This window comes from Bubalus bubalis, chromosome 6, assembly GCF_019923935.1.
Source record: "Bubalus bubalis isolate 160015118507 breed Murrah chromosome 6, NDDB_SH_1, whole genome shotgun sequence".
Classification (NCBI taxonomy): domain Eukaryota; kingdom Metazoa; phylum Chordata; class Mammalia; order Artiodactyla; family Bovidae; genus Bubalus; species Bubalus bubalis.
The window spans coordinates 15,476,981-15,488,438 of NC_059162.1; the positions used below are offsets into that span (position 1 = coordinate 15,476,981).

General features: G+C 57.7%; 1 protein-coding gene and 1 long non-coding RNA gene across 5 annotated transcripts; one reads left to right on the forward strand and one right to left on the reverse strand.

Annotated features, from left to right (window-relative positions):
- The first annotated feature begins 264 nt into the window (after positions 1-264).
- On the forward strand, positions 265-10,450 carry THBS3 (thrombospondin 3). Its single transcript, XM_006060888.4, has 23 exons — positions 265-432; positions 1,429-1,635; positions 2,277-2,533; positions 2,640-2,742; positions 3,567-3,593; positions 3,795-3,877; positions 3,963-4,014; positions 4,155-4,303; positions 4,666-4,806; positions 5,047-5,124; positions 5,496-5,648; positions 5,846-5,956; positions 6,051-6,158; positions 6,435-6,594; positions 6,926-7,044; positions 7,180-7,232; positions 7,517-7,710; positions 7,874-8,052; positions 8,162-8,210; positions 8,390-8,586; positions 8,822-8,994; positions 9,920-10,059; positions 10,148-10,450. Exons 1-23 carry the CDS (start codon positions 354-356, stop codon positions 10,204-10,206), a joined length of 2,871 nt encoding a protein of 956 aa, XP_006060950.1. The 5' UTR covers positions 265-353; the 3' UTR covers positions 10,207-10,450.
- Positions 6,488-11,136, reverse strand: LOC112585544. Of its 4 annotated transcripts, none has more exons than XR_003109962.3 (4): positions 10,638-11,136; positions 7,478-7,773; positions 6,725-6,859; positions 6,488-6,629 (listed from the first exon to the last, which is right to left on the reverse strand). It is a non-coding gene; the product is annotated as an uncharacterized LOC112585544 (long non-coding RNA). The 4 variants fall into 4 exon arrangements; XR_006551619.2 differs by having other exon boundaries at positions 7,478-7,777; XR_006551618.2 differs by having other exon boundaries at positions 7,478-7,777; positions 10,634-11,136.
- Between the last annotated feature and the right edge of the window lie 322 nt (positions 11,137-11,458).

Genomic DNA, 11,458 nt, shown 5'->3' on the forward strand with positions numbered 1-11,458 from the left:
TCCTGCCTTCTCCAACTGTGGCTTCCAGAAAACAGTAGCATTCGGTAGCAGCCCCCAACAGCGAGATGCCTGGAGATGCGGAGAAAGGGAGGCACCTGGGGGAGAGCACCATTAGGGAGAGGCAGGAGGTTAGGAGGCCTCCAGGACTCTTCCCCAGTGTCCCTGGTTCCCGGGGCTGGGGATGTCTCCAGGGTGATTGGCAGCTCTTTGTTTCAGCCCCCCCTCACCGCCTGCCGGGCCCCCCCCCCTTCAACTCCCCCTTCCAGTCCCTCCGCCCCCCGCTCCTGCTCTCCGCCTAGCCTTTTCCCCTCCCAGCCGCCTGCCTGCCAGGGGTAGTGAGCCGGCTGAGCGGCATGGAGACACAGGAACTTCGGGGGGCCCTGGCTCTTCTCCTCCTTTGCACTTTCGTATCTGCCAGTCAGGACCTGCAGGGTAAGCCTGTACCAATCCTCTTAGCCCCTTCTCTGCCTCCTCCCCATTTGTCCCCAGCCGACTAGCAGGGAACATGTGGGCCAAAGGAGAGGGGAGAGTTCTGAAATTGAATCGGAGGGAAGAGTTGATGAAATTATGGCCCTGTGGGGGAGGAGTTGACACTGGAAGGTGGTGGATGAGTGGGAGCTGGCCAGGGTCAGCATGAGGCCAGGGCAGAGGACTCAGGGGCTGGATGCTAGCTAGGGTTGCCTGGCTGGGTTGGTGTCTGAGCATCCCCAGGCACCCCAGGGTCTGGGAGAGCAGCTCAAAGGTGGGCTTCTTCCACCCCTGGGTTCCTGGTTGCCTAAGAACAGGATGGGGGTGGGGAGCAAGAGGTCTGGGCTCTCCTGGAGGTCTGGTGGTGGGATGGGCCTGTGGGTGTGGGAGAGGTAGTTGGAGCAGATGACACAGGCACAGATTCTTTACTGGCTGGAAGGGAAACCACAGATTGGCCAGGACACAGGAGGCAGAGGAGCTGGGTCCTACGTTCCTGTGGGAGAAAGCCAGACAGTAGGAGGGTCACAGCCTTCAGTGGGCAGCTGTTCTCATCTAGACCGAGTGCGCCGAACCCCCAGGATGGGAGGAGGGGCACTAGAGTGTGGGATGAGCCAAACCCAGCGGTGCAAAGAGAAACTGCCTTCCCATTTCTGTGCTGTGGGCACCAGGTGCTTCTGCTGGAGATCAGCAGTGACTCCTTTGCGCCACCTGGTGGGAGCATCTCAAGTTTGTGGGGTTCTGTTTCTGTATTTTCAAGTGAGCCTCAGGCCTGCTGGTTCCCAGAGTGCCAGTAAGGGAGGCCAAATGCCTTGTCCTCTGATAGCAACAAGGGTTGGATTTCAAGGGGTAGTGAACACTATGGGGTGGGGATAACGGATGCCCCACCCCTGAAGGCTCAGAGGAGAGGGCGGGCCTTAGCATTTAACAGAGGTCTGACCTTGATCATCCCTGCCTGGCCAGTGATCGACCTGCTGACAGTGGGCGAGTCCCGGCAGATGATAGCTGTGGTGGAGAAGATCCGGACAGCCTTGCTCACCACTGGGGACATCTATCTCTTGTCCACCTTCCGCCTGCCCCCCAAGCAGGGTGGTGTCCTTTTTGGCCTCTACTCTCGCCACGATAACACACGATGGCTGGAGGCCTCTGTCGTCGGCAAGATCAACAAAGGTGACTAGTGGGCATCTCCTTTCCTGCAGTGGTGACCCCTTTGAGCACTCTTCCTCATCCCCATTCTCAGAGCCCTCTTTACTCTCCTTGGGCTCCACTGGGGGCTGAGGACCCATCAGGCTATGTCCAGGCACCAGGGGCACCTGGCGCTTAGGAGGTGCCTCGAGAGGCCAGGCACCCAAGAAATGGGGTGAGGCATCTGTGGGTGTGGGGAGGTGGATGTGGGATGTCTAGGGGGAGGGGAGGCTTGTCTCTATGCCCCAGCAGTGGTATAGAGGTCTCTTAGATCCCTGGAACAGTTCAGGGGGTACAGAACCAGTTGCCATCCTAGCAGGGGATAGAGTGGCCTCATGTAATCACATGGCATGATAGAGTGGTAATGGATAGATAGGTCGATCTGATAACACTGAAGGATAGAGGACAGAGTGATCTGATGACACTGAAGACTAAGAAAGTCCTAGTCTTTGAATCAGTTTGAAAAACATTTTTCATGTACCTGTTATGTACAAGGTATTGAGAGATACATAGCTGAGTAAGCACTGACAGCCCTAGAGATGTGGTATTCAGAAGAACTGATCCAAGGCTCAGCTGGGAGACAGGGGATGGGGGACAGTGGCATACTGATCTCCCCTTCTGGGCAGTGCTGGTGCGGTACCAGCGGGAGGATGGCAAAGTGCATGCAGTGAACCTCCAGCAAGCAGGCCTGGCTGACGGGCGCACACACACGGCTCTCCTGCGACTCCGAGGTCCGTCCAAACCCAGCCCTGCCCTGCAGCTCTATGTGGACTGCAAACTGGGCGACCAGCATGCTGGACTTCCGGCACTGGCCCCCATTCCTCCAGCAGAGGTCAATGGGCTGGAGATTAGGACTGGACAGAAGGCTTATTTGAGGATGCAGGTGAGCGGAAAAGGAAGACCCTCTGAGTGTCGGTGAACAGTTTGCACCGGTGGGAGGAGGAAGTTGGTAGGTCCCCCCCCATGACAATGTATCTCTCCCCCTGCAGGGCTTTGTGGAATCCATGAAAATGATTCTGGGCGGGTCCATGGCCCGGGTTGGAGCCCTGAGTGAGTGTCCATTCCAGGGAGACGAGTCCATCCACAGTGCAGGTAACACATGCTTCTGTGAGTGGGCATCCCGGGCCCCAGTCCTGCCATCTTTGATACTTTCCATCCTCTTGACCTCTCTTCCCTTAACACCAATTCTTTCGGCTCACCTATTCCTCATCTATTCCTGGGGCTTCTTGACTCCTTTACCCCAAATCTCCTTCACCTCTGACTCTATGATCTCCAAATAACACATTCCCAGGAGGCACGGCTCAACAAAATCTCCATTAAGGTCCTCCTGCCTATCAGGGTGGCCAGGAAAATAGAAGGATCAAAAAAAAAAAAAAAAAAAAGTATAACTCTGAAGACCTTTGAGTGGGGGAAAGGAAGGTAGTGGCTTGGTCTTTCTCGGTTGACTGAGCTAAGGGACTTTTTTAGTTCCCACTGGCATCTGTCACCTACCAGCAGTTTCCCTAAGCATTTCTCATCTGCCTGGTCTCTCTGACAAGGACACTCAGAGGTTCTTAAGTAAAAAAAATGTCCACTTCTCCCAGATCTTTCAAAGAGCTCTTGTGGCAGAAGCTCGAGAGGGAGGAAATGGAATGTATTGGGGCCCTGGCCCTGCGTCGGGTCACCTCTCGCTTGGACCCCTTCTGCCACAGCCATCCTGGGAGCAGGAGGATCTGGGTCTTGATCTGTGTGGCAGCTCCCTTAGAGGGACCCTCATCCAGTGAAAGGAGCTGGTGGGGCTGGCCCATCACCACTGCCCTCCTGCCATTCATACCTCATCTTTATTTCAAGGCACCAGCCCTTTTCTCCTTCCTTCTCCTCAACCAGCCAGGCCCCTCCTCACACCTCCACCCTCTGTGTTTTCTTGTCCTCTCTAGTGACCAACGCTCTCCACTCCATCCTAGGTGAGTAGGCCATGCCAAGATGAAGGGGCATGCGGGTGCGGAGGAGATACAGCAGCCTGAAATGAAGTCCTCTTCAGCCAGGAATGGGGTGGGATTTAAAGGTGGGGGTGGGCAACGGTGGCAGCACCCGGCTTATTACCCAGAGAGGGGTCAGGGCTAGTGCCCCAGTTCTGAGCCTCTCTGCACCCTGGGCCCTGACAGGGGAGCAGACCAGGGCCTTGGTCACCCAGCTCACCCTCTTCAACCAGATCCTGGTGGAACTGCGGGATGACATCCGAGACCAGGTTTGTTGGGCCGGCGGGTGGCACTGATTCTGGGTAGGGTGGCAGGTGCCAAGAGCTGATTCCTCCCCATCCTTCTGTCTACCAGGTGAAAGAAATGTCCCTGATCCGAAACACCATCATGGAGTGTCAGGTGTGCGGTGAGTGGGAGAGTAGGGGAGGGCTCCACATGGCATCAGTGTGCTCCCCCACCCCCCACCCTGGGGCTTTAGCCTCCACTTCTGGTGAACAAAATGGTGACCTCTGGGTGGCTTTGACTGTGTCCAAACCCACCCCCCAGGCTTCCATGAACAGCGTTCCCACTGCAGCCCCAACCCCTGCTTCCGAGGCGTGGACTGCATGGAAGTGTACGAGTACCCCGGCTACCGCTGTGGGCCCTGCCCTCCTGGCCTGCAGGGCAATGGCACCCACTGCACAGACATCAATGAGGTGAAGAGGGCCCTTTCTGGAAGAGCATAGAAAGCTGGGGTGAGGGAGTTTATCAGCAGCCCAAGAAGGTGGGGTGAATGTTGGGCAGAAGCAGAGGAACCTGGGGTTGGAGACCAAAAAAGACAGGTGAGAAGGGAAGGAGACAGGTCTGGGACAAAGACAACAAGGTCATGCAGGGAAGGAGCCAGGAGCTTGGCAGGGGCATTGTGAGAGGGCCGGCTAGAGGAAGCCCACAGGAGGCCAGGGTGGGATCAGAGCACCATGAAGTTGGGGGAGGGGAGGCCTGCAAACAGGGAGACCGGAGCAGTGGTCCTGGGATCACAGGCGGGGACCTGACCCCTTCCTTCTCATCTGACCCCCAGTGTGCTCATGCGGACCCTTGCTTCCCGGGCTCCAGCTGCATCAACACCATGCCTGGCTTCCACTGTGAGGCCTGTCCCCGAGGCTACAAAGGCACACGGGTGTCTGGTGTGGGCATTGACTACGCCCGGGCCAGCAAACAGGTCAGGGTGGGCAGAGTATGTAGACAAGAGATCTGGGCCTTGCAGGGATGAGCGCTTCAGGGTTGGATGTCGAGCCCTTGGGATAAACGGGATAAGGCTCCTGGCTTACCTGCTAGCTTTGCCTTGGTTTTGGGTCTGGGCTTCATGTCTGTGTTCACAGATAAGGCCACACAAGTGCTCTCTTCTATACCTGAGGAGACCCAGAGTAAGTCTGGTTCTACCCCAAGTCTGCTCCTTCAGGTCTGCAACGATGTCGATGAATGCAATGATGGTAACAACGGAGGCTGTGACCCGAACTCCATCTGCACCAATACTGTGGTGAGCTGAACTCTGCATGCGTGGGTAGCGGGAGCGTGCAACCCCTCCTCAGATTTCCTGCTCCCCTCCTCCTTTTCTACCCAGGACGTTATGCATGGTAGGTGTTCCACATGGACTGGTTTGGAATTCTGATTCTGCCTCTTACTAGCCTTTAGCAAGTTATTTACCTTTACTGAGTTTCCACATCCTCCCTTGAAAAATGGGGCTCTTACTCTCCTTGAAAGGTTGACAGGAGAACTAAAGGGGATAAGTGATAGACCGGGCCTGTCATCTGTGAGGGTCCCTCCTGCGCGCCTCGAGGGACGGGGATACTGTTGGTCATGGGGGGCTGACCCTCCTTCCTGAGACACTGCCTCGCTCCCTCCTCCTAGGGCTCGTTCAAGTGTGGTCCATGTCGCTTGGGCTTTGTGGGTAACCAGAGCCAGGGCTGCTTCCCGGCCCGGACCTGCCACAGCCCGGCCCACAGCCCTTGCCACACCCACGCTCACTGTCTCTTTGAACGCAACGGTGCAGTGTCCTGTGCGGTGAGCCAGGCCTAGGGTTCAGAAGAAACAGGGGATCTGGGGAAAGGGGTCGGGCTAAGGGCCACGTCTAGGGACTGGTATGGGGGCTTGCGTGGGAACGGGAGGTGGGCCTGGGCCCAGAAACTGGTGGGCCTGAAGAAGGTGGGGTGTGGGGAGCCAACCCAGACCACTAACTCCCACCCTTTGTGTCGCCCCAGTGTAACGTGGGCTGGGCCGGGAATGGGAATGTGTGTGGGCCCGACACGGACATCGATGGCTACCCGGACCAGGCACTGCCCTGCATGGACAACAACAAACACTGCAAGCAGGTACAAGGGGCAGGCGAGCAAGCGCGCAGGGCAGGGCGCCCCAGGCCGGCACAGAACGGGACTCTTCCATCCATTTCCTCTCCCTGACCTTTAGGACAACTGCCTTCTGACACCCAACTCTGGGCAGGAAGATGCTGATAACGACGGCGTGGGGGACCAGTGCGACGATGACGCCGACGGGGACGGCATCAAGAACGTTGAGGTGGCGCCTAGACGTCCTGCCCCTTCCAGCTCGTCGGCAACTGTTGCCTTATCCCACAACCCCGTCCCCCTTGGCCACTGGCAGCTCCCAAGGAAGGGTCCCAGAGCTCCACATTAGGGAGGCATAAGCCTGGTACCCAGAATGACGTGGACTACATGGGAAGTTGGGTGGGTGGGATTGCGCCACAGTAGTGGACCATCACAGGAGTGGGACCGTAGACAGGCTGCAGGGACAAGGATGGGGCAAGGTGGCCTGACTCTCTGCCTCCCACCCCAGGACAACTGCCGGCTGTTCCCCAACAAGGACCAGCAAAACTCAGATACAGATTCATTTGGTGATGCGTGTGACAACTGCCCCAACGTTCCCAACAATGACCAGAGAGACACAGACGGCAACGGGGAAGGGGATGCCTGTGACAACGACGTGGATGGCGACGGTGCAGGCCTGGGGCTGGGGGCGTGGCTGGGGACCCTGCGAAGAGTCCAGATAGGGCAGCAATGAAGCACGCAGGCCGAGAATTCTGGAAGCGTGATGCTTGGGGGAAGTCGGACTGGGTGAGAGGCTACCTGTGGCAGATGTCAGTGGGCACGTGAAGGAGGGTGTAGGGTTAGGCCAGGAGTGGGCAAAAGGACGAGACGAGCTCCAGGCAGATTTCCTGACTGTCCTCTGGATGGGAGACAAAGCCCAGGACTTTCACCAACCTAGAAGACAAGAGTGTGACTATGTTCTAGTGGTAACCCTGTGTGACCCCCCCATTATATTTCCAGGCATCCCCAATGGACTGGACAACTGCCCTAAAGTCCCCAACCCCCTGCAGACAGACAGGGATGAGGACGGGGTGGGAGATGCTTGCGACAGCTGCCCTGAAATGAGCAATCCCACCCAGGTATAGGGGGATGGAGAGGGCAGGGAAGGGGGGCTGACTGGTGGATGAAGCCCAGCCCTTTGGACGGGAAGTGGTCAGGTCACCCTTTTTAGAATTCTCAAAGGGAGATGGTGAGAGCAGGTCCCTCTCTCTCAGACAGATGCAGACAGTGACCTAGTGGGAGATGCCTGTGACACCAATGAAGACAGGTAGGGTTTGGGCCAAGAGATGGAAATTTAGGGGAAACCTTGCCTTCCTCTAGCATGTTCTCAATCCCCTCTAGGGTCCAACTTTAACTCTCCACTACTGTTGAGCAGGAGGCGATGCCCATAGTCTACCTCCCATTCCTACTGCTGAACCTCCACCTCATCGGGCTGACTGCAAGGGTTCTGGCCGAATGGAGGGTACACCCCAGAGAGATTCCTAAGCAGAAGAGTGGGGAAGGACGCGGTACCTTTAAAAGCCTTTATTTGGTGCCTGTTCTTCTGGACAGTGATGGGGATGGACATCAGGACACCAAGGACAACTGTCCACAGCTGCCCAACAGCTCCCAGCTGGACTCAGACAACGACGGACTTGGAGATGAGTGTGATGGGGACGATGACAATGACGGGGTTCCAGATTACGTGCCTCCTGGTCCTGATAACTGTCGCCTGGTACCCAATCCCAATCAGAAGGACTCAGATGGTAAGGCTGGGGTCGCCAGAGGACTGGACTGCTGCGGGGTTTGTTCAGGGAGAGGTGGCCAACCTTGCTGGGGAGAGAGGTTGACACCTTGAGGCCTGAGGTGGTAGTGCTGGCTATGGCAGTGGCCAGGGCCTCCCTGAGCACCGGGCTTCATCCTGCCCAGGCGATGGCGTCGGTGATGTGTGTGAGGACGACTTTGACAATGATGCAGTGGTCGACCCCCTGGATGTGTGTCCTGAAAGTGCAGAGGTAACCCTCACGGATTTTCGTGCCTATCAGACCGTGGTCCTGGATCCTGAGGGTGATGCTCAGATTGACCCCAACTGGGTCGTGCTCAACCAGGTACTGGGGCAGTGAGCTGGGTGGGTGCTGTCAGACCTGACTAGTAGGCAGAGCCTAGGGAGGGCAGCACACTGGAACCAGGGCTTTTGTCTTTACTGCACACCACCAGGGCATGGAAATTGTTCAGACCATGAACAGTGACCCCGGCCTGGCAGTTGGTATGTAAGAGGCACCCAATTCAGCAATTTCAATAATTTCCAAATGGAGGGGTCCTCCAGGCAGAGGATGGGCTACTGCCTTCCCACGGGGCATCCCATCCCACCCCCACCCCACAATGGGAGTTAGCAGCTTTGCTACCCCTGCTCCTGATCCCACCTCCCCTCCCACCCCCCTCCAGGATATACAGCCTTCAACGGTGTGGACTTTGAAGGCACCTTCCATGTGAACACTGTGACGGACGATGACTACGCAGGCTTTCTCTTCAGTTATCAGGACAGCGGCCGCTTCTACGTGGTCATGTGGAAGCAGACAGAGCAGACCTACTGGCAGGCCACGCCCTTCCGGGCTGTTGCCCAGCCGGGGCTACAGCTCAAGGTCCCACAGCTGCCCAGACTCCCTAGTCCAGGGCCCCTTCCCAAGGCCTCCCCCACCAACCCTGGGGCCTCCCCACCGCGTGAGCAGGGGCAAGCCTCTTACCCAGACATCTGGCCTGGAGGTGGGCTCCCTGGGGCTCCAGAATATTCTCCTGTTCCACCTGCACCTACCAACCCGTTGTCTTCCCTTCCTCTGGTACTATGGTTGACCCACTGTCTTTGCTGATGCCCCGTAGGCAGTGACATCAGTGTCTGGCCCAGGTGAGCACCTCAGGAACGCCTTGTGGCACACAGGCAATACTCCTGATCAGGTACGACTGCTGTGGACTGATCCACGAAATGTGGGCTGGCGTGACAAGACCTCCTACCGCTGGCAGCTGCTGCACCGGCCTCAAGTTGGCTATATTCGGTGAGGGGAGGGGCTGAGCCCTCCCAAGAGACCCCAGGCCCAGCCTTTCCTTCCTCTCCAGCTGGGATTCACCAGTGACTTCTCTACTCACTGCTATGGTGCCATGGGCCTGGACTGGAACCACCTCTCTCTACCTCCCCTCTCACCACAGACTAGCTGCCCTGGCCCTTCTTGCTTCTTAACATCAGGCAGCCTGGGCTCTGGTGCTGCTGAGGACCTATAAACAATGTTAGGCAAGTCCTTCTTTTGCCGTGCTCCATTCTCCTCTCTGTAAATTGAGGGTGTATCTGGGAGCCTCCAAAGCCCAGGCCAGTCTGTGGAGAGGCACATCAATCCACCTCATCACTGGTCCAGCCCAGAACCTGCCTCATCAGAGTCTGACTGGAAGGGATCATCATTTACAGAAGAGCCAACAGAAGCCCAGACTCCGCACTGCATCTCAGTAGCCAGGCGGAGGCCTCTCAGTTCAGCTCTGGGTCCACAACTTTGCATTTCCTAGTTGGTGGGGATGACAGGGAAGGGAGGGGAAATGGCCCAGAGCCCCGAGTGCAGGGACTTGGGTTGGTTCCCCTTTAAGGTGCCTGGGGCTGCGGGGCGCCAGGGCAGAGGATGGTGGGGGTGGACTAGAGCCTGGGAAGCGGGTGACTTCACCCCCCAGCCCATTGTACTCATCGTCATGGCAACCCAATCCTCGCTCGGAATGCGGCTGGTGCTTTGAGATGCAAAGGGGGCTGGACAAAGAGCCAGGGGCCCCAGGCCTGAGAAAAGCACCCCTCCTTCCCCCCTTTCCTTCCTCCCTTTTCCCCACCTCCCTTCTCTCTCAGGCCCGGTGAGCCCTAGGGGGGTTGGGGATGAACAGGGCTGGGTCATGGTGGCGCAGTGCCCACTGGCACCTAGCACCAATGGACACTCCTATCCCGGACAGGGTGAAGCTTTATGAGGGTCCCCAGCTAGTGGCCGATTCTGGGGTGATCATTGACACATCCATGCGAGGGGGGCGTCTTGGTGTATTCTGCTTCTCCCAAGAAAACATCATTTGGTCCAATCTCCAGTATCGATGCAATGGTGAGGCTCTAGACGGAGAACAGCCTGACCTCTTGTGCCCTCATGGGAGAGTCACATCTTCTGACTTTAATCATATCTCCTTTCTCAGACACAGTGCCCGAGGACTTTGAGCCATTCCGGAGGCAGCTGCTTCAGGGAAGAGTGTGAAGAGGTGGCCACTGTATTCAGGATCCTGATTTTAGACCCTCGGGCCTTGGGGTCTATCCTGGAGTCTAATTTACAGCCCCTCAGCTAAACACCGACCCTCCTCTGGCACCCACCACGAGTTCAGCCCCAGAGGGGTGGTGACCCCACTGTTCAGGAGATGGGAAGTTTTCAAGAGGGTATTTCTCAGGCACTAACCCCAGGAAAGATAACAGCACATTGCCATAAAGTTTCAGTTCTTTTCTAAGCCAGTGCAGTTACTTATTTTAGGGATTTTCCGGGGCAGGGAGAGGACTAGTAGAATGTAAGTTAGAAATCTAGAGGGAGTTTGGTGAGGAAGGTGTGGACGGGGACTAGATGGAGGACGGGGGTTAGGTGAAGGATGGGGTGCTGGTCGGAGGATGGCTAAAGTCCTCCCAGCCCCACTTACTCACGGTGGCAGCGGCGACACTCCAGTCTAAGAGCAGCCGGGATCGACAGCCAGGAGGGCTGGGGCTGCCCCGTTCGGGGTGAGGGGGAGGCCGGGGGGCCGAGGGGGCCGGAGGCCGGGACGAGTGCAATATTGGCAGGGGAAAGAACAACACTGCACCGCGTCCCGTCCCTCCCGCCCGCCCGGGGCCCGGAATCCCGCTCTCCACCGCTGGAAGCCGGACCAGCCCGAGAACCCAGGACGCGCTGGGGAGTTGGGTTCACCTTGGAGGCCAGAGAGGCTTGGCGCCCAGAAGAGGGTGAAGGGGGTGGTAAGGGGAGGGAGAAGGGGAGACCGCGATATCCCGGAAGGCCGCTTTCCGACGCCCGGGCGTTGCGCGCGCTTGCTCTTTAAATACGCAGACTGCTAGGCGCGGAGCCGTCGCCATGGTGACGCGTGTCCCAGCAACCGAACTGAATGGCTATTGCCTGGCAACGCCCGGGGTTGAAGTTTTGTGGCCGCCCACCTAGATACTCGCGCTTTCTCTAGCCTGCGGGGGCGGGGCGGGGGGGGCTTCCCCGCCTCTTCTGCCAGCTCCCCGGCGCGATGACGTAACGCCCCCAGCCCCGAGCCCTCCCCCGGGTCCCGCCGCTGCACAAAGCCGCGCCAAATCGGCTGAGCCGCGCGGGCCTGCGACCTCCGGTCCTGCTCCTCTGGCTTCACTCCAATCCCGCCGCACCGAAGTGTTCTTAAAGTTCATTTCGCAATCTGTATTCTTTGGGACTAACAATTGTTTCCTAATGCGGACGTAATTGCTTCTGTCGGTCTAGACTGCAATACAGGACC